We start from the raw sequence: 23,674 nt of genomic DNA on the forward strand, positions 1-23,674 counted from the left end.
ATGATGGTTTTAATATATTTGAATTCTCCATGACTGCAGAGTGGGTTTTTATTTCATCTAAAGGAAAAGATGCCTATTCTGTAAGCAAATGACTATTCTGTAATACATGCTTTGTAAACTTTAAATATACAATAATTTAAACATAAAAGAATAAAATAATTTTTGGTGAATTGTTCTGTTCTCAAGGAGCAAAGCATGTAACTATATTTACTGGTGAATTAGAGCATTCAACTAAAAATATTGAGAAAGTCAATAATTGTGATACCTAGCAACTTCTTGACAATATTTAGGTATAATTTTCTAAAGACATTTTTCTCCAGTTACTTTAGCAAATACAACAAGCTGAATAAGGGACAGGATAAGTTTCTGTTCAAGTAAACTTGAGTTTGCTGCCTCAGTTCTAAAGCAGATGGTATAGTGTGAACACAGGTCCTTCCCGCACAAATATATCTCTAGCCACCAGGGCTCAAATAGTTCCACTAATAGAGGTACTACTTTGAGAAGGGGCATGCCATTAAATTGATTACTTGTATTGGCACAGCATTTTATGTTTACATGCGCATTTCATGTTTATTAAACACTTGTGCCTTATCATATCCCTATCAGGGTACTAGGTTGGACCTTATAACAGGTCCCTTTGGTCTAGAAACTGATAAAATGAACTATACAGGATGAATCTTGAACTCAAGTTTGCAGACCTTAAAGCTTGTATCTGTTAGTCACAAGGACAGTGCTGTAATACGTAAGGTCCCAGTAATTCACTACTATGCCTTCTTTTAGTAGTTTTGGTAGTAGTTCCCCAGCACACAAAAAAAATTTGAGGAAATCAGGACCAAGCCAGGACAATTTGGAAAAGAATTAAGAGGATTGCTACGTGACAGTATCAGCGTTGGGTCAGGGGGCGTCCATGGGTGGTGGTTAATTCAACAAATGTCTACTGATCCCTATTTGATGTTAGACACCATGCTAGGTGTTGAAGGTAGCACGAAGACCCGGGCATCTAAGGATAGGGGACACAAAAGAAGGGGAAGAAGCGGAAGGGACAAATCATGTGTATTTCACCAATTTTCATGTTGGTAGTCTGGATGTACTTTTGTGGATTTCAGGAATTATATTGTACCTACAAGGCTGGGGGAAAACATTCCAGCTCCTCCCAAAGAATTTAATTTGCAACCAGGAAAATTTACTATCTAGAGGAATATGAATTAATAACACTTGTCTAGATAAATAAATACATAATGATAAAATATTTTGCAATACAATGTAATCAAGATATTTTGTAATACTAATTTGTATCTTCCATGTACCAAATATCTCAAAAGACAGGAGATATTTTTTCTTTTATTAATACTTCCTGCTTATTACATGGATGCAATATCATCTCCTCTTTTACTAAAGAAGCCAAACGTCAAAGAAAATTAAGACATTAAAATTACATAACTGGCCTTAAATAACTGGCACTGAAATAATTATTTAGTTTCCTTTCCTAACGCCCCTTTTGCTACGCTCATCACCACCCAGCAGTCACACACTTTTGGTTGCATGTGTGGTAGTTTTTGTTTTAAGAGTCTGAAAATGATATCCTATGTAAAATAAGTAAGGTCTTAAAATTTTGTATCCTTCTATCTCTGATCCTATCTTTACATTCTTCCTTTGGACAAATAAAACAATACCTAAATTCACAGCAAGTAATGAGCAGCTCTTATTATCTAGGTATCAAAAGCTGAGAAGAGTGGATACTTTTTTTTTTTAACCCCTGTGGGGGATTAGTTTTCAATTGATTAAGAAAATCCTTCTGTTCCCCAGTGAAGTTAGGTGCAAATAAAACTAACACAAGCAAAACCAAAACAAGAAGAAAGATCCTGTTTAAGAGGGTCTTATGTTGAGGTGGTTTTCAGAACTGAGAGTTGTTGACCAGCACTTGAGATCCAGGAAAACCTCAGAAGGAGGGTTAAAGTTAGAAGCAGTACTTTTAATAGAGCCCCTAGAATGGGGGAAAACATCATGAAATACAAGGCTGCTTTCAAAATGACTCTCAGCAAATCTCCATTAACGCAAGCATGATTTCTCCCATGCAGAAAGGAAACATCAATAACCATCTTCCTTAAATAATCCTGACAGAAAGCTAGATGCCTGGCTCTCTAGACAAGACAGGCGGGTCTGCATAGATACATGCTTTGTGGCATAAGGATAATGTGGACAAGCTCAGAAACACCAAGCAACCCAAATTATAATAATCATGCTGTGAAGAACACTAAGGATCAATGTATGTCTTTACCCAGGTGATTAAAAATATCTTATAGGGGCTTCCCTGGTGGCGCAGTGGTTGAGAGTCCGCCTGCCGATGCAGGGGACACAGGTTCGTGCCCTGGTCCAGGAGGATCCCACATGCCGCAGAGCGGCTAGGCCCGTGAACCATGGCCGCTGAGTCTGTGCATCCAGAGCCTGTGCTCCGCAACGGGAGAGACCACAACAGTGAGAGGCCCGCGTACCGCAAAAAAAAAAAAAAAAAAAAATCTTATAAATGGACTTCTTTTGTGGCGCAGTGGTTAAGAATCCGCCTGCCAATGCAGGGGACACGAGTTTGAGCCCTGGTCAGGGAAGATCCCACATGCCGCGGAGCAACTAAGCCCGTGCACCACAACTACTGAGCCTGCTCTCTAGAGTCCGTGCATCACAACTACTGAGCCCGTGTGCCACAACTACTGAAGCCCGTGCGCCTAGAGCCCATGCTCCCCCACAAAGAGAAGCCACTGCAAGGAGAAGCCTGGCACCACAACAAAGAGTAACCCTCGCTCGCCGCAACTAGAGAAAGCCCGTGCACAGCAACGAAGACCCGACGCAGCCGCAAATAAATAAGTAAATAAATAATCTTACAAAAACTAAGCAGAAATTATTTCCCCATTGTACTCATGAAAATGAGGAAGCTTGGGAGACTGCTTTCAAAGCACTAATAAATAATACCAGATGTATCTGCATGGGGACAAAGGGTGAGGAATTCAGGGAAAAGAAAAAAAAAACTCAAAAAACGAAAAACATAAAACCTCACAACATTTATTTATCAGACATTTTCCTGTTTCCCTGTTTCTGTATAAATAGATCTTTGTCAGTGTCCACTTTCAGACATGATTAGGATAGAGTAACACACTTCATTTGGAAATAATTCGTTTCTTTTCATCGTCGTTCAAGTGAATTTAATTGATTAATTGTATTTATACTAAGTTCTATTGACAGCAGAGGGCCTGCTCAGGTCTGGGTGGTGGAAGACAAAGACAATGGCCCTTCCCTGAGCTTCTGGTGCAGCCCAGCGCTGTGTTCGGAAGTCTGCACAGTGGAAGACAATGCAGGTACCTCTGGTTCACCCTCAGAGACAATGTACACATCTGTCTATTAACACATGGTAGGTAGTTACATTTAGAGGAAATGTACTGACACATCTGTGTATCCTGCATCTAAGTAAATCTCTTGGCAATTAGCATCTAAACCAGCGGAGAGTGAAGTGGACCAAAGGATTTCAAGGCAAAAACACAAACAGTTTCATACATATTGGGTGGTTTGAAAACAAACCCATCACCTTGCATTTATTTTTAAGTAGAAATGCATCTTACAATTTGTAACTGTTGCACCATTTCTTCTCGGTAGGCTAGTTCCCTTTTCATTTGATCCTGAAAATTATCTGGTAGGAGTGAGAAACAGAGAAATAGATTAATTAAAGTACAAAATCTACTATTGGTACATTTAGTAAAAATATTACTGACAGTCCCATAGAACCGCCCCCCACACCGCCCTTTGGTATTTTTAAAAGTAAACACTATAGTTGTTTGAAGAGATGTTTTCTTCAAGACTGTGATTTAATCAGAATAGACAGTAAATCCTGAGAGGCAAAGGTCTATCTCTTATATTTCACAATACCGCATAGCCCGTCTAGTATAATCCCTTGCACACAATAACTACTCGGGAATGTCGAGGGCAAGCATGTTCTCTAGTCTTTGAACACTTGAGCCAGTCACAGTACTGAGAGCTTCCACTGTCTTCAGAAGTCTAGTGCTAGTGACGGGGTGAAGTTCAGACAAAGCCCATCATAGGAAACGTGGACCCTTGTGCACGCGAACCCTTGGGTGATAAGACGTAGGTCTGTTAGATGTGCCTGCCTGGCTTCACTGCAGCTCATCTCACGTCTAAGAGAGTGAGTGATAAATGTATTCTGACTGGACTCTCCCAACCTGCAAACTCTCCCACCTGGTAGCAGCCTTATCTTACGTCCTCCTTGGGCCTATATGGTTCTACAGACCTTGCCTCAATCTGAGAAGGAAGGAACTTTAAGACATATTGTGCAAAATATCTTTGCCATTCTACATATTGATCATTTTTATTGTATTTCCAGAAAGGAAATGTGCTTCTTGTTCTTTCATCTTCTCCACTGATCTTTTTTAAAGTGTGGACTTGGCTAACTTCAGCTTTTTCTGCTTTAAATGAGAAATTAACATGATTTCATAGGAATCTGTGGTGGATGGTCAGGGCAGTGGCTTGAAGAAACCAGAAACTCTGTCATCATCTCTTCTCTTCCTTTCATCTCTACAGCCAACTGGTGTGTGAGTCCTGTATATTCTACCTCCATCCTCTCCTCTCTTTGCCATTGTTACCTCCCAAATGCAGACACCTCTTCCCTGAAAAGTTTCCCAACTGACTATTTGGCCTCCAAATCCCTTTCATTCTCCTGCTTAAAACTCCGTGAGGGTTTCCCATCGCTTTCAAGGTAATAAACCCTTTACCGCTCATGAGATTCTGGATACTCAGAAACTAAAAACATTGTTCTTTTATTTTTTAATTTTTATTTATTTATTTTTTTGCTGTATGCGGGCCTCTCACTGTTGTGGCCTCTCCCGTTGCGGAGCATAGGCTCCAGACATGCAGGCTCAGCGGCCATGGCTCACGGGCCCAGCCGCTCCGCAGAATGTGGGATCTTCCCGGACCAGGGCACGAACCCGTATCCCCTTCATCGGCAGGCGGACTCTCAACCACCGCACCACCAGGAAAGCCCTATTTTTTTGATCTATCTTTCTACACTATTTGAATTCCTTCCCCAACCTCAAGCATGTATTTTTAATTAATTAATTTTAAAAGACCTTTTTAAAAGAGCAGCTTTAGGTTCACAACAAAATTAAGAAGGTACAGAGATTTCCCATATACACTCTGTGCCTCCCCCCACGCACACAGCCTCCCCCATTATCAACATCACTCACCAGAATTTGTTTCCACGGATAAACCTACATTGACACCTCATTATCGCCCAAAGTCCATAGTTTACCTTAGGATTCACTCTTAGTGTTGGACATTCTATGGGTTTGGACAAATATATAATAACATATGTCTATCATCACAATATCATACAGAGTATTTTCACTTCCCTGAAATCCTCTGGGCTCTGCTGATTCATTCCTCCCCTCCACTCCACCCCTAGCAGTCATTGATATTTTTACTGTCTCCATAGTTTTGCCTTTTATAATATACATATTTTTAAGAAGACCCATTTCCTACTCTCACCTCAGAATTTGATGTGAAAGTTACTGTAATAGAGGTAAGCCTGTGGTGCTATGCAAGGGTCAAGGAAGGAGCCCTCGGGTTCCCTTGGAGGATTAAGCAGGAGGAAAAGCTTGAGGAGGTGTGATCAGGTTCTTTGCTAAGATGTGGAGGCGGGAGTAGGGAACAGCAGGTGGCTCAGCTGGTTGCAGCAAAGGGGGTAGAAAAAGCTCCTTCTACCACATCACCCACCAAACCACTCTCTAGTCCACACATGCATTGCGCTCCCAGCCACTCTGTGTTTGCCACTGCTGTGGCCTGGCCCTCACAGCACACATCTCCCTTTTCTTTCAAGTCCAGCTCAAACGTTCTGTCTTCTGAAATGTTCTCTCCAATTCTCCTGCCCTCTCCTGCCAGAATTATCCACATTTCTCTTGTACTCCTCCAGCACTCTGTACAGACCTCTGTTAATGCATCCATAATCCGTACTATGATTAGTGGTTATACATCTGTCTCTCAGTGAAACAGTGAGGACAGGAAGATAAGTTTTAGACACTTTAAAAATTTCCAAAGCCCACCACAGGGCCTGGCACACAGCAGGGGCTCGTTAATGAACAAGGAATGAATAGAAGAATGAAGTACCCACCAGAAGGTCTGGATTCTGCCTTGGACAGTAATTACCCCCCTCTGGAGGCTCAGACCCTCATCTGAACAAACAAGGGTGTGGAACGATGCACTCTGTAAGGTCCTTTCTTGCTCTACTGCTTTAAGATTTGATGACAAGGTAAACTGATTTGGTTGGGCTCCACACACCCAGTTCTGTCTTTCCTGTGTTGGAAAATGGGGAGCGGGTAATTTTGACTTATACTGATGAAAATTAGAAGGCAGGTACTGTATGAGGGGCTGGCACACACCTGCCACCTCAGGATGCTCTGGAGGTGGGTCAAAGCCCATAGGTGGGTACCTGGCAACAGGAGTCAGTGCTCCGCAAACTGCCCTGGTTCCAGTGCCCTTGACCCTGTACCTGGGCCAGAATACCTTCAGAAGATCAGTGTGTTTTCCAGACACCAGAGCACATCCCAAGCAGGTCTCCCTCTGTGAAGGAGAGATCTGCCCTCTGAACCTCAGCAGCTTCCTCTGTCCCTCTCGGGCTCCGCAGTGCCTCTGATCAGGGTGAGGCTGAGGTGGGTGGGAGATGAAGGGCTGCCTGAAGCTGGCTGTGGCACCTCCCTGGCAGCCCAGGAGAGCCTGATGTTGGAGAAGGAAATAGCTAAGGGTAATTTGGAGTGGAATGATGATAACTAGTCCTTACTTAATTCATGCTCGTTGCTCTGTGATGGCTCACAGTACAATTCTTTAAGTTAAAGTGAAAAAAAAAATGAAGCTGTTAAAGTGCCGGAAAAATGGTGAATGTTTTTATAAGATTGGAGTGAGGAAGGGCATCAAAGACAAAAAGCAAACAGGAAAGGCTTACAGATTTGATTAGATAAAAAGTTAAAACTTTGGTATGACAATAAACACAAAACACCACAGTCAACATTTCAAAATGGACAGAAACAAAAGAATATTTGCAACATGACGAAGAATTAATATTGTAGTATATAAAGAGCTCACATAAACCAGGAGAAAATGAACATGTCAAAAGAAATACGGGGAGAGGATACGTGGGCATTCACAAAACATACAAATGGATGACAGACATGTGCAAAGTGTTCAATATCCCTAGCAATGAGAGAAAAGGATATAATACAAGGAACCACTTTTTCCATTTAAGTTAGCAAAGATCTAAAGAAAAGATGATACGTGGTGTTCCAAGGATGGAAGTATAAATTAGTACAACCTTTCTGGAAAGCAACATAAAATTATGTATCAAGAGCTTTGAAAAGTTCATACGCTAACAGAAATTCTTTTAGGAGTTTATCCTAGGGAGATGATCATGGATTTGTACAAAGATTCAGTAACAACGATGCCTAAAACTTGGATGAACTTTAATGTCCAATGTAAGAGTGCATTTATAGACTGCTAGGTAGTCTTGAAAAGAAGCTCATGTTAAGTGAAAAAAAGGAGGGTAAAAACTGGTGTGTATAATATTTCATTTTGTTTAAAAAATGGTTTAATATGCACTAGAAAGGCTGAAACTCCAAAATGTTAACATTGGTTTCCTCTAGGTGACAGGATTATGGGTGATTTTTATTTTCTTTCCTTTATATTTCTGTATATTTAAACTTTTCTACAGCAAGCATGTGTATAACTTTAGAGATATAAAGATTGTTAATTCGCGAGAGAAAAAACAAACTAAAAGTTTTGCTATGTTCTAAGGTTGATGAAGACACAATTTAAGTGGAGTTGAAAACATCATTAAGCTGTTTACTCTAATGAGAATCACTTGAAACCCAGCTATTTTTGGAAGACGATAGCATAAAAGGAGGTGGCAGAGAAAAGCACTGAAGGCTGTGCTCTGCAAACGTGGACAGTTTGAAAAGCCAAAGAGTTTTTCAAACAGCAACAAAAAGTAACCAGCCTACATACTTGGCACTAGAAATTAGAAGAGAACTCAGATGGTAGATCTAGTTCCCCTGGTAGAGCCTACTCATCAAGCAATAGGCTTTGGGGCTTATTTCATTTACATGGTCTTTATTTTGTTATCACTGCTTTTAAACAACGACAGAGACTTTTGATCTGTACCATGTTTTAGAATCCCCATCCCTGCTTCTCCAGAGGATGCTACAACAAAGAGAGAGGAAGGAAGGACGGAAACCACTGAACAGAGAATGAATCTAGTAACAGCCACAGGTGAAAGATGGGACAACCATATTCAGGTAGATGAAATGTAGTTTGTTTTTAATAAGAAGTAACCTCAAAAGTAACTTGGAAAAGAAATTTTTTATAAAAATCTAAGACGATGACATGATCAAAATCTACCAGTTAAGTTTTTCACAAAACCCCAGCCATTAGTAGGTCTTCCCTGTTGTAAACCACTGGCCTTTCCACTTGGTTCTCTCAAATGCCATGAATTTGTCATCATACCTGCAAATCCAAGGACTCAACTCATGAGTCCTTGCTAATCTCCTTTATCAGTGATCCAATCTCATCTTCATTGTCAGTTTTAATCTCTTCGAATATGACTCCAATATTTATATCAACCATTGATTGAGAGTATGTCATGTTCCCACAATTTGCTGCATGGGCAGCAACAGAAGACTCTTTCCTGAAATTATTTACAACACTGTCGGGTAGAGGGTGAAACAATCAGAGAGGAGTGAACACAAAACACCCATGGAACTAGAAATAAACACAGGAGGACTTCAGCACAGAGTGCAAACTGCAAGAGTGGGAAGGCTTCCTGGAGGTGGCAGAGCTTGAGCTGTGTCCCAAATGATGGGGAGTACCTAGACAAGGGAGGCATTTGGACTAGAGAAACGCAGGGTGCAGAGGTGGAAAGTGAGGGGCGAGGGCGGTCCGCAGGGTAAGTGGAACTGAGTAGGGGCAGAAGTGGTAATAAGCCTGGTGGGCCGATTATGGAGGATTGTAAAAGCCAGTCAGGAGTTAGATGAGGCGCGATATGGTCAGCAATACGGAATCACTACAGTGAGTGGAAGACGTGGTGCCAAAGGTAGATTTTTAGGAAGGCAGGGCTAATAGCAGTGAGCAGAAAGGGCAGGAGTGGGGAAGGGAGGTGAGGACCCAGGGCACCCCGCGGCAGCGACACAGGAGAGGGAGAGGGTGAGGGCCTTCTCCATTCGTGGCCTCATCCAGCAACCCTTTGGCAGGTCCCAGTCAGGCCTAGGCTCTGAAGTTATACTGATGGCCAGTGGCAAGAGAGTAAAATGAATGAAAAATGACAGCAAAGGCCTGAATACTGTAATAAAGGAAGGTGCAGGGTGTTGGAGGAGCCGGGAGGAAGGAGAGCTTCACTAGGGAAGGCAGACACAATGTGATGGCTGAAATGACTTCTGGATTTGCAGCCGCAAAAATGATCAGACCAGGGCTTCCCTGGTGGCGCAGTGGTTGAGAGTCCGCCTGCCGATGCAGGGGACACGGGTTCGTGCCCCGGTCCGGGAGGATCCCACATGCTGCGGAGCGGCTGGGCCTGTGAGCCATGGCCGCTGGGCCTGCGCGTTCGGAGCCTGTGCTCCGCAACGGGAGAGGCCACAACAGTGAGAGGCCCGCATACCGCAAAAAAAAACAAAAACAGAAACAAAAAAAATGATCAGACCAGTCCTTAGTGGGAGAGCTCAGAATGGTGGCATCTTGGGGGCAGGGTCTCCAACCGTTTACTCCTGTCCAATTAAACATGACTGTCATTGCAGGATGTGGAGCCAGCTGTCCTACTGTCACCTCAGTGACCTTGATAAAGGTGGAGCTCCTCGTCAACCATTTCCTCCAAACTCTTACTTCTACCCAGTCTAGATTACATTTCTCCCACCTTCCCTCAGGATCCCCTCCTGAGCTCTCTTCTCATGTTCTACCCAGGTGGTCAACTAAACGGATTGTCTCGTATCAAAGTAAGTTTCACTGCCTGTTTCAGCCTCTATAACTACAGCCCAGGAAAGCTCTAGAAGTTCTGATTTCTAATATCAGCTGGTTTACAATAAAGCCCCTGCAGGAATGTACATATTACCCTTGAAATGGTAACAGTAGCAGCAACGCACATTACCATGGATCAGTCACTAGTCACCACGCGAAACACTTTATACATTTAATCCTCTCTGCAACGCCACGAGATGGGTAGTAGTATTGTTCTACGGTTGAAAAGGGGGTTAGGTAACTTGCCTAAGGTTACTCAGTGGGGGAGTCAGTGTCCAAACCTGGAGACCCCGCTACTAGCCGCCAGGCTCTCTGCTGCCTCCACCTGAGGGGTAAATGTCTGCTTGCTCTGCGGTGTCCGCTCCTTTCCTCCTCCCTGCATTTCCCCATCAGAGTCTTGCAGCTCTGGAAGCCTCTGTCCAGCAAGTGGAGAGACTTGCTTGTGCTTCCTCCTCCTCCCAACCTCTGCCTACAGAGTACAGAGGCCTGCTTTCTCCCCTCCGCCTCTTCCACTTTCCCTCCTCCCCCACCTCTTCCTTCCTCTCATCTTTATCCTCATTATTCTGTGCCACAGGTCATCCCTCACTCCCAAAGCACAACAAGAGAAGCTCAGAAGTTTGGACCCATTCTAGACATGCTTTTCGAGAGCTTGATGCTAAGTTTCCTCTTCCTCCCCCTGCTTCGTCATGACCGTCACCATCACTGCTGATGTCATCGAGCACTTATCCTGTGCTAGGGATGTGCTCAGACCTTCACGTGGATCCAAGCATTTGGTCCTCATCTTCCTGTGGGACAGGAATTATCCGGCCCCCTTTACAGTTTCCAAGGTCCTACAGCCATGAGGTAGCAGAGCCACAAAGTATCTCAGGGTATTTTGAGCCTGGCTTCCTAACTGTCACAGGTGATAGCTTAGCTTAGGTCCCCAGTGCTCTAAGTGAACCGGGTTTGAAGTGTTGTGACTGTGAGTCCACCTCCTAGTAAAAAGCTCTTGCTGGGATTCCTCTCTGCTTCCTTCTGATGGCGGCTTTACAAAGTTCCGTCCTCCCCTTTCCATCTGAGTGCATCTAAATCTGTCTGCCAGCCTCGGGGCCTCTCACATTTAGTTAACAAGCACGTAATGTGCATTTGCTATTTTCACTGGTGTGAAATTAACTGCCCCTTGGTGGTGTGTCTAAACCACGCATTATTCAAACTTGGGCACCACTTCCTTGGTCGGTGGAGTACACTGTAGATAAAAATGGGCAAAACTTTTCTGTTGTTGTTTAATTGAAGTGTTTCACATACGTGGCCATCACAGAGGATTCATTTTAATTCACACCAGGAGGATGAGTGATGGGTCTGAATGGAACCTGGACAGTTGTACTACAACATCCTAACTTTTTAAAAAACAGAAACATGTACATGTTGTATGGTAGAGTAATTAGTAAGAAAATGTATAAATTACTTAATTCCTTAAAATGATGATTAGCTTTTATTAACGGGATAAATTATGGCTACATGGGTTTCACATGGAGTTAGGTGGATACTTTGGGGATTCAGTGGGATTTGGACTCACTCTACTGGATCTGCAAACTCAATAATTAGATAAACATCAGCTTAGAAGGGACACAAATCACTCAGTGTCTGCTCATCGCTGCAAGGAACTGTGCAGTCTTTTTTAAGATGGGGTTTTAGAAATGAGAGAATCCTGGATCCCTTGGAAGCACCTGTTTTTCAAGGTTTCAAAGATATTTTTAATATGTTTCTCTTTTTCTTGAAGCTACAAATGTAATGATGATCCCAACATACTATCAAAAGCTACTGGCCATTCTCCTCCCTTCCATCTTATTCTAAGCCTCAGCAGGCATTCTCCAAATTCAAAATACTGAAGCATCGTGAGCTCCAAACCTCCCTTGCGGATACTGACAGATCACAAACTTGACCGACCCTATCGCTCCTTGGGGCCAGAACTCTCTTCCATCATGAGTCCTCTTCATTCTTATCCCTGCTAAGCAGTCTGGTGGAACTTAGTTTGACATGTTACCAGGAACCCAGTACTATTCAAAAATGTTACCCGAGAGGGCATGTCTTTCAGTTTGTGCTGATGATTACATTTGGAAGCTCTGGTGAGTGCAGACCTTTGTGCTCATACTATTAAAATTGTCACAATTACTGAAAAGTCTTTTTCTGGATGTTTGCCTATGGCTCTACCACAGGAATTAGCAACATGAGTTTTGTGATGCCTGGATTAAAAAACAAAGGGCACTGACATTCTAAAAAAGTGTCCCTGAAAAAAATTAATATTAAATGTATGTAATTCAAAATATGACTAAATGAGACTCCAAAAAGCTTGAAAAACACTACTGTGGTGTATTTGTCCAAATGTGATTCAGAACACGACAGGTGAATTTTAGAAATCTGGACACCTATCATAGGTCTTTCTGAAATTCTAGGACTCTGGGAGTAGAGACAATAGTTTTTATGCCACAGTTTCTCTGCCACCAAATTTGGAATGAAATTTTATTACTAAATATGTATGGAGAATCCCCAACTACTAAAATTGTACTAATTTTAATTAATAAAATATGTGTACATTGAATTGTTAAATTTTAAATCTTCATGTCTCAAGCACCAGGCAGCTCTCTAGAACTATCTGAGAATAAGAATTAACTTTTCTTTTGTTTTTCCTACCTTAGAGAAAAAAAATACCTGAGTAATTCTTTTGTTTTAAAAAATATTAATATTTCTGACTATTTAAATATATCTACATATTTAATGGTATATTTGCATACATGTTTCAAATGCACACAATACATATGCACAGATACACATATACCAATAGAATAAACACCAAAAGGTTCTTATAAGAAATTTTATCTGTCAGCTGATTCAAAGCATAAATAACAGGCTAAAATCTCCAAACACTTTGAGACCACCGGAAGACCCTGTGGTACTTTGTGTAATCACATAATATTTAGAAGCCTATCCTTATGCCTAATAATAGAAATGTCATCAAATATCATAAGGCAATGAAATAAAAGTGATTTCTTACTGAATACTGGGAAAGATGTATTTCCTTTTAACACCTGGAATTCTTGTTCTAGTCGTCTCCGCAAATCTATTTGTTCAAATAAAACCTTCTGAAGTTCTTCTAATAAAGAAAAAAAGAAGAGTCACTTTACTAATCTTTACAAATGACTCTCCAGAGGACTGTTACATATGGCAAGTTATTATTATAAGACAAAATATTTTACCAGTTTAAAAAGGGTCGCATAGACATGGGATAGATTTTGTGCAGAAATCCATGAATATAAATCAATGTAATGTATTATTTTAAAGGATTATTTTACAGTGTCATGTATTGATTGATATGTATGCATTAATCTCAATTATATCCACCCCGTGGTCCATATATTATTCATGTGTTGCTTGTCACGCTTAAAATATAGTGTAGAACAAAAATATCCTCCTATTATCTCTTCAGTCTTTTAAAGCTAAGAGAAGTTCTACAGAATTAAAACTTTTCTTTACCTTTCCCCATATTTTCTACATCCTTTCTCAGTGAATGAGGTGAATTTGTCTCTTGCGTGTGTTCACCTTTTAAAAAAAAAGGAGAAAAAAATATTAGTTTTGTGTAGGCTATTTTCTGCAAGTTGTTATTTTCACTTTCTATTAATATCTACAGAAGAGTTTTTTTAATATAACTTCAAGGTGGAAGTTCTCGGGGCCAAACGTTGTCCTCATTTACTCGTGTATCATTCCCCTGAACCATGGAGGGGAGTGACAGAAAATGAGGGCCGAGTCCACCTAGACTGTGACGACAGCTCCATGAAAGCAGACTCCTGACATCAGCCTCCCTCCCAGCCCCTACCACTGCCCAGCCTTTACAACCAAGCTAACTGCTAGAAGGGCAAAAGAGGAGGTTGAACAGCTGACATTTCTGGGAGAAATCTGATCAGACTCCCTCTCTTTCTAGAGGTGAAGAAGCCTGATTTTATTGGGAAGGCACCCAAGACCATGGAAACAGAAGCCTCCAGCCTTCTTGGGCCACCAAAATGTGGAGTGGTGAAAAAGAAATGAGAGGAGGCTTTAGCTGTCCCTGGGAGAGAAGTTATGAGGCTGCAGTGGTTTCCTAATAATTGATAGCTTTTTAAAAAAGAAATCAACCGAAAAGAAAGAAGTGAAATAAGTTATGTTACTTTGTAATAGTCATATGCTTGCTGATGATAGTTTCTTAACTGCTTGTCTTCAAACAGTATAAACTGTATTGTGGATAGAAGTTAGGTTGCTGTTCTTACCTATTTTGCTTCTGTGCTAACTAGAATGATGACAAGCTAAGAAAATGTATATATCTACAGTCATAAATTGAGTCTATATAATCCAGAAAACATAAACAAAGCAAAGAAATGCAACCATTCTGCTATCAGAATTAAAAAAGGTTTCAACTTGTTATCTGCAATTACCCACATAATTTAATTAAGCTTTCCGTTTTCATCTATAGAGATATGGCAGTGCAGACAAAGGTGCTCTGAGAAGGTTTCCTCTATCCCCCTCCCCTGCCCCCCAGGTTAGCTCTTCCATGTCCTTGGTGCCGTTTGCTTCCAGCCTTCTGCACCTACTAGGCAGGCTACCTGGAGGCGGGGCTCTGTCTTTTCTGCATGGCGAGTGCCTTGCACAGTGCTAGACACATACTCATATTCAATAAAGTGTCTTCAGCTGTCACTGAAAGGGACCCTAGGAGGTCGCAAATTCTAAATCATAGCACAAGTTAGATGCATCGTTTCAATTCTGTTCTCATATCTTTTCATTTCCCTTCCTCAGCAAGAAATGGAGTGAAATGGTCCCGGGCACTTCCAGGAATACTGGGGAATTTCATTGTCAAGGGAAAAATTTCTGCAAAGAGGGAAACAGAATTTCTTCCCAAAGTGGCAGACTACAATATCAAGGACGGACAGAAAAGTCCTCAACCTGATATTATAAATGGCGATTCTGCAGTCCACATGATGACCGTCAGGGGTATGTGTGCGCAGGTATGCATGTGTGCATATGTGTGTATGAAAATACAAATGTACAAATATTCCCAAGCATGTGCACAGTTATGGGAAGGCACTTCCTCTGGCTCCCCATCATCAGCACAACAATATCCAGGGCATCCTGAGTTCCTTAATGGCAGCCATTTTCTGTACTATCTATGTCATATTTGCACAAACTTATTCTCATTTTCATCTTGGACATGACCTCTCTCTGTAGGCTTTTGAACATTAATACCTTGGCTTTCTTCTCCATACAATAAATAATGAGGAAATACCGGTGAAGCATTTTAAATACAGACCTCAACGTAATTCCTACAAACTACTATTATCTAAAAGAAGAGTAACACAAAGGTTGGTAACAAATCGTAAATGTATAAACCAAGAATAATGATATTTTTAAATGAAGATAAATGCATATTATGTGCAGTTTTACCTATGTTTACTTTAGCCTCAGTTAACCAGATGTTAAATGCATAGATGTTTCATACCCACATATAATATTGAGGTTGAACAAGAAAAGAAATGAGCATGCACACATCTCTGCATCTATCTACAGAGCAGGATGAGATTTTATCATTCTACAACTTTCCCAACCCCTCAAGACATGATTTAAATGAGATAGTTAGTTTCTGAATAGGCAACTCTAGAAGCCATTTCCTTATCACATTAGAGACCAGCTTCTTTCTGACCTACTAGTGTATTTTGTGGACTGTTTACCTTATATTACATTTCAACTAGATAATTAAATTAAAAAATTAAAATAATATATGTAAAATTGCATTTCTTTTCTACTTCACAGTTAGGACATTTACATTGGTATGAAGCATTAAACAAATAGCTAGTAAATAAAACTATATTAACCACAGGTGAATCTACCGATGACATTAATAATACACTTTTCATCCGCTTTGTGAAGGATTAATTAATATTTTACATGTGTCTATTTGAAACAGGTATTTTGCTGCAACTTCTCAGAAAAATCTGTCAGTTTTGAGCTTAGAAGATTCAAATTTCTCACTTGCAAAGCATTTTAAAAAATGGTTCAATGTTAGGTAAATAAGGAGCACAGAAGCTTCAGCTGCCTTTTGTGTATCTTTCACTGGACCGTTGCCTTTTGCATATTACTAATCTGTGAAAACCAGATTGTTAATGGTGGTTAAAAATGACCTCTGGGAGCCTGGATATGTTTGTTCCCTATTACTGCTAATGTTTTCCATCTGGTTTTAAAAAAAGAAAAGGCAGTCTAATACTAGATTAAATAAATGAGATTTAGTTGACAATGAGCTTTCCATTTTTATAAATATTCCATCAGGTTAAATGCACTTTACTTTTCCAAAATTAATGAATGCATTTGGAGAAATCCCCAAACTAAAATTCTTACTTTCCTTCCCATTATATCCCCCCTTTAAAAAAAAGTGACAAAAAGGCCAGGGTGGAGGGGGGCCATAGAGATCTTAATTGTAAAAGAAAATAGTTGAGTGGCTTAAAGTTGGAGAGTGATGGATAATTAGGGCATAAAAGGCATCCAGTGGACTGACAGGATGAGGACCTGCTGCTCAGGGATGAGTCCACCAGTTCTCCACAAGCACATGCTCACAGGGCCGGTTAACTGTGACCTGCATCATTGCCCACGAAGCCTGCTCGCCCCAGGGGGGCAGAGGCAGTGTGATGCCACATCAGAGAAACTATACCTCTGCTGAGTGCAGCAGGGGCCAGGGAGCTTGGAGCCACATGGTCCCTGCTTCCCTGGTCTCTCCAGGGTCCTCCAGGGCCAGGTGGTCCCACATCCCAGGGGAAAGCTCCACCCCACCCTTGGATCGGCCCTCACACAGCCATCAGAAATTGGAAGTACAAGAGGGATGGATGTGAGAATACACCATGCCAAAGCAGACATGAGCAGTAAATAGCAGATGAAGGGGAGACTGTAGTATCCAAAGGTGGCGGGGGGGAGACCAAAACAGCCAATAGATTCACCAGCACTACGTTTCAAGGCACAACGGTAATGACTTTCTCTTAAACATTATGGCACACCTCTGCTCGAGCACCTGCGTTGTTTCCCCATGGTCTACATTGCAGAATCCACTCAACTCCTCCCCGGGAGACTCCAGGTTCTCCTGTAACCTTGTCCCATCCGGCTCAGCCAAGCTGTATTTCTCTGTCACTAAGCACAAACCTTTTACCCAAGACAGACTCTTATTTCTCACATCTGCTGGCTCTGCTTTATGTTGTTTCTCTTCCCTAAGGTGTCCCCCTCCTCTCCCCATCCACCCAAAATCAGAAAGCCACCCAAGTGTCATTTACTCTTTCATAAAACCTTTCCCAACTTCTTCAGATGCCACTGATCTGTTCCTTCCTGGGCTGAAGTTCTAAGTCCTTATCATCTTTACTCTGCCACCTTGTACCCAATATTCTAATGCTTCACCTATGCTAGTCTGATCTTCCCCAGCTAGAAAATCTGCTTTCTGAAGGCAGAGAGATCCTGCCCTACAGGTAACCCCCATCACCTCAACCCTAGGGAGGGGTACAAATGTATTCCACACACACACTTGTTGTACTTCATTTAATCCAATTTGGTTTGTGAAAGAAATACAAACTAATGCTATTGTAAATCCTCAGTTGTCATAAGGTTTTTAAAGCACTAACTCATTCCTACGAACGAACAAGCACAGTTTGATCCATCGTATGGTCTAAGAATTACTCTATATTTTCAGTTTACTGGGGAAGTTTGTGATTGTTTCCATTTTTGTTCCTACCTGACATTTTGAAAATTTCTTTCAGGAACAAATAAAACTGTAGCACTGAATGTTAACTGAGACATGAAAATACTAATTCACGTATGTGTCTGCCGTGGCCTCCAGCAGCTAAAATACCTTACAGTTTTAAAAAGCTCACTTAATTTTGAGAGCCAAATGAGTAAGTCAGATGACCTGTTCTGTTGGTGGTCATGAGATGGGAGGAGAAGTTGATTAAAAGATATTACTGTTCTCAAGCTAAACTTGAATTCAATAAATAAGATCATTTAAGTATTGTACCCTGTATGTGTATAGGGCATCGAAGTATATAGGGTACAATATAAAATGCCTGACATTGGACGAAGAGTAAAAATTTTAGCATTCCCCCATCCCTTCTACGGCAATACATCCTCCTTCCTTCTCCTTTCAATTCCACTCCTTTTCCTATCCCTTATCTTGGCTGTCTCCCTTTTAAAGTCTCCTTTGAGCCTGCAGCCAGCACTCAGGGGCACTACCCCAGCCTGCAGCCCTAGGGGCTAGCAAGTTGCTTGTCATTGAAAGGTCCTCTCTGTTCCCCCAGGATTGTTGTTGACAACAACTGATGAAAAACATTTGGAAAAAATGCATTTCAGAAAATGCACACTGAAGGGCAAATTTAGTCAATGACACTGTTTTAGTTTGGGGCTGTGTCTATACATGAAATTCACATGGATTCTAATATTTAGGTGAGGAATAAAAAGTTTCAGTCAAACATCCAGATGTTTCCATAGTTCGTGGGGACTCGTGCTATCGCATGTGTTCTAGTGCAGGGGAGCAGACCCCGGAAGGGAAGGCAAGATCTGCGTGCTAAGCTACCAACGGTGTCTGCCCGCAGTTCCCAGGGCACTGTCACGCCCTCAGGGCAGGCTGGGCCTGCCCTCTGCCTCCCAAGAGCCTCAGCACAGGCCTGGCCTCTGTTGATCAAGAGAGACTCCTCTTATATACGTTTAACTCCCAAACAAACACTGAATTTTAATAATTAATCTTAGCTTTATAACCTGACTTAATTTAAAATTTCTGGAAGTTTAATTTTCTCTTTCCCTAACAATCTACCTTAGAGGTACAATTTGGATGGGGTCAAAGTTAATCTACAGTTTGTATAACTAGTACAAAATTTGGCACAACGTATGGTTTAGAGAGGTTTCTGAGAACATTTTGCATTAAGGCATTAAAAAATCAATTACACGGAACGCAGAGTTAAGTAATTTTCTCCTCTATCAGTGGGACATGGACTTCTGTTAATTTCTTGGTGCTAAATTCTACATTAAACTCATCCCCTGTGACGTCTGGCACGGTAGTGAGGTCATAGAACAGAAAAGAAAATCAATATCACTGGAGAGGGTATGCTGCAAAATGAACTAACTAAATATTAACTCCATTAGCCAAAAAAGGGAACAAGAGCAAGATTAATATTTGTGAGTTTATAGTTAACTGAGAATTACAACAAAATTTACAGTTCGTGATCAAAATTTATCGTGAGTTACACACACATTGCTTCTTGAATCAGTATATCAGATTTCGTTGATTAGTGAATTGTGAGTTCATTTAGAATTCTCTTAAGTTTTAGAACTTGTGTTGTCAATTAATGCTATTTTTTATTTTTTTCTGAAGAGTTTTTTTATTGTCCTTCTCTATCTCCTTGATTGTCATATAAATTATTAAAAACCACAAGAAGGAAAATGTTTCCATAAATAAAAAGAAACTTATATTTGAAATATGAGGATTAGCTAATTTTGAATACATATATTCAAATACCTCAAAATTCGTTGTTCATAAAAATGTCAGTAGTAACTTAGAGGTGGATAAACTGAGGCCAACGTACTTAAAGGGCTTACCCAAAGTCATCTAGTAAGTGAGTGAATTAAAACTCAGATCTACTAGTCTGTGCTGTTTAGAATTTTTCTTCTTCTTCTTTTACTTTTTTTAAAAAAAATCATAAGCATGTTCTAAAATAGAATGGAATAATAAATCAGAGCGCCTCATCTGCTATATATTCATGAGAAGTGTAACTGCTTCTTACTATTCTCAGAAATCCATCCATAGCATATTAAGTACACTAGAGAATTATACCAGTGAAAATCAAATTGATTTTAAAACTTCTATACATATAACAAGATGCAGCCACTCTCAGAGTCCAATGGTTCTGGCGTTTCTACAATGAAAGGGATTGGAATTGAGGATGACTCCACTTTACGTGATTTCCTTGACCTGCAATAGCTTTCAGCTGCCTCACCAGCTTACCCCACTGCATTCAATTTCAAATCACTTAACTTCACTAAAGTTATTCAAAACGGATATGCAAAGCCTTACTCTGGGATTGCAAGCAAAATGCTGTCATTTATATTTTTGAGTAGGTAATATTTTGACCAAACTACCATCCCCCTAATCTATATTACTTGGCTTTAAAGCAATGGGTCTTATTTTAAAGAGACCTACAGATAAAAGTTCTGGCTTCTGGGGGATTTTGGCTGCTTAAAACTTTATGTTTGGTTCCTCTAATTATAAAGAAGTATAATATCTGCTATGAGTAAGGTTAATGACCATTAACAGGGAGGTTTTTGAAAAAAATCATTAAAAAATGTAATCTTTTTGAAATCGCTGAAAAGTAACAGTTACCAATAGGGCTGAAAGGTTGAACAAAGGCCAAACTTAATTAAAATGATGAACTAAAAAAATGAACTGGAACTAAATATTGTTGCTAAACTGAATTTGTATTAGGGATAAATTAAAGCAAGTACCTATCATTTAAAGATAAGTCTGTATCTTTACTTGTTTAGAGAAAGGTCAGAAATTTCCTGATAAACTACATTTATGATTGTTATGGGAGTGAAAAATTTATGTAAAAATCAAAAATTGCATACTGACTTATTAGGTAGTTTGAAAAGACATTTCATTCTTCTAGGTTATACTGTATATGCACAGAAACAAAACACTGACATTTTCCAATAATGATGATTGAATTAAACGTTGGCTAAAGGGACATCTGGTTATATAAACCTTTTTGGATGTTACGTTGTGTAGACTGCTATTATAGTATTCATACTGCCTTACACCTTATCTTCCCCTCCTTTTGATTGGAAGCAACTTGAGAGCAGGGACTGGCGTTGATTCTATCTCTGAATCTCCAGAGCCTAGCAAAATACCTAGCATACAGTAGGTATTCTGAAATATTTGGGGAGTAATTGAGTAAATAAACAAATGAATGTTATCACGTACATGTGGAAGTTAACAGTTGTTACATGGGGAGAAGCAGCTCCATTCACCCGCAAGGTGTTCCAGATAAAGCATTCTACTGCTACCACTACAAAGCAGTTCATCACAGGCTTCATAATCTCTTTGGCTCATCTGGATTTTTGACACTTTGCTAAATGAACGGGTTCTTGGTGTCTGTTCACAAGTAAATACATTAATACCAAAACATAGGCCAATTGGGTGACCATTTGGGGATTTTCTCAAATGTGCATTCCAGCGTGAAGACCATGAGCTGATCTTTCCTACAAGCAAGGACAGTTGAAGGTACAGCGAGTCCTACAACAACCCAAACTCCTTAACACTTTCTGGTGTTTAAAATATCTTCTCTGCAGGCTCAGCAAAGGAACCATGAGGGTGAAATTCTTGTGACCCAAGATTCCAAGATAAATTTAACAAAATATACTCTTCACCCAAACATTTGTTCATGTCAATAATATATATTTTCATCCTTTCCACGTCCCACCTGTCTCACATTCAATACAGGATAATAATAATATGATATAACCTACTACCTACATACTTCTCTGAATAATGTGAGAATGAAACTGTGATACGGAATATCAATGTGGAGCAAGTTTCTCTGGGAATCTGTATCAAATTAATTATTGTGAGGGAGGGACTGGTAATACATCGATAGCATGACTAGGTGTTATTACCAACATAACTATTGACTGTACTGCCCTGAGCTCCAGACACTGTGGAATTTTTATGTGAACACCGATCCTGATTATACTTTTATTTACATCCTTTTGACATTTGTATTTCCATCTGAACATCAGACAACAGTGGATTCTGTAGTTATTGACCCACTCTGGCTATCATGCTTGGGGTTCTAACGACTTTTTTAGGGTTTATTGAACTTCCTAAGTATGGGGGAACCAAATCCCTTCCAAGGCCAGGAGGAACTTGTTTCCAAACGGAAACAGCCCAGCCATCCAAATCGGAGGAAGATGAAGAAGAGAAATTCAGTTTTTAACAAATCTATAGAGACTATTCATGTACACGTAATGAAGAGAATATAATTCAGTAAAGAAATCAGTATGTTCTAATACATTTAGATTTCTAATGGGTATACACATTTGTCAAAATGTTAACTTAAATTTTTTATGATAATTATGAATACTAGCTGTTAAGTGCAAGGTAGGAAATTAAAGTTCCTAAAAAGATGATTTCAGATTGTGAAATTTGGATTTTCTCATTAAATCTATGGAAACTATTTTAAATTTAACAATTTAAACATCAAATTGTCCCCTAGTTTTGTACAAATCATTGATACCCCTTAAAAGACTACATACATTTTACATCTTTTATAGAATATTTATAAAATTTTATTTTTATTTTCTTTAAAATTTGCACCCAAATAGAGTAAGAGTTTAGCCCAAGGAGACTTCTAATGAGTTATGCTTTAGCGAAATGAAGTCTGGTGTGAATTATTCTCTAAATGTGTTATTTTACATTAAATACATGTATAGTATAATCTGAACTTTAATATCACCAACAGCCAACTAAAAAATAAAAACTTCCAAACTTAGTCAAAAACACCTTAAAATTAATGCATATAAATTACAAAGTACTAATTTTAACAAGCAACAGTAAATTAAAACCTGTCTTGAGATGAGTAAATGAAAAGTGGGGTCCCTGTCCTGCTCTGAATGGCTTACATTATTTAAAAAATACAAGTCATTGCTACATGCAAATTTTCTTATTTTATTGGACTTCGAGCTTCATGGCGCTGCTCACAGAATAGGGTTGTACATAAAATAAAAACAAATAAAAATTCCTCCCAAATTAAGTTATTGACAATGCCACTAGGATGTGACACTGGTTTTAAACTCTCTTTCTGATCTGTGTCTATTTCGGTTAGAGAGGAATGGGAATTCTCTAAGTGCTCACCGTTTGTACAACACACCCCCAGCAAAGGTCTCCATCCACTTCGGCTGTTGAAACAGCCCGATTAACTTGCATTCACTGGAGTACATATAGACTCCTATCTGTGGTTTCTAGGCATGGGAGAAATTGGGCTACTTTTAATCTGTTTTTAGCTCTACAGAGCTGCTAAATATCATTTGATATGGGGCTGAGAAATGTTTCCAAAAGTGTTTTCTTTATATTCATAAATGTGTTGTTTCCAATGTCTGTTAATTTCTACACATAGCAAACAAAGAAAAGCAATCGACTATCCAGAAATGTCTGGGAAATGGTTAGATATTACAGAATCAATCAAATAGAATTATAAACCTTGTGTGTGTGTGTGTGTGTGTGTGTGTGTGTGTGCGCAAACCCATTAGAAATGTGTTGGTACCAATCCTTTCTATTTCAAGCTTCAATTTTGTGAAATATCGCACTAGGGAAGAGGTAGTTCCTGGGCAAATATCATTGCCTTTGTGACTTCATTTTGTACACTTTAGATTGTAACAGAAAAATCCACATTTAACAACTTTATCATATTAGAGCAAATTTGTGAAAGGTGAGTTTTTTGAATTTTCAAAGGGTTATGCTTTAATTGAAAGTGATAATAATAAAAACACTTAAAATGTGCTAACAAACAGGTACAGCCAGAATGCACAATTTTATGGAGACTTGATACGGCCA

At 39.9% G+C, this 23,674-nt stretch overlaps 1 protein-coding gene across 1 annotated transcript in view; it reads right to left on the minus strand.

Annotated features, from left to right (window-relative positions):
• Positions 1–23,674, minus strand: part of SKOR2 (SKI family transcriptional corepressor 2) — a 41,796-nt gene that overhangs the window by 10,512 nt on the left and 7,610 nt on the right. The window contains exons 5-7 of the mRNA XM_030868282.2: positions 13,558–13,623; positions 13,079–13,177; positions 3,609–3,676 (exon numbers count right to left, since the gene is read on the minus strand). Coding sequence (XP_030724142.1) covers positions 3,609–3,676; positions 13,079–13,177; positions 13,558–13,623 — 233 coding nt within the window. The remainder of the gene's footprint in view (positions 1–3,608; positions 3,677–13,078; positions 13,178–13,557; positions 13,624–23,674) is intronic.

Source organism: Globicephala melas, chromosome 13, assembly GCF_963455315.2.
Source record: "Globicephala melas chromosome 13, mGloMel1.2, whole genome shotgun sequence".
NCBI lineage: Eukaryota > Metazoa > Chordata > Mammalia > Artiodactyla > Delphinidae > Globicephala > Globicephala melas.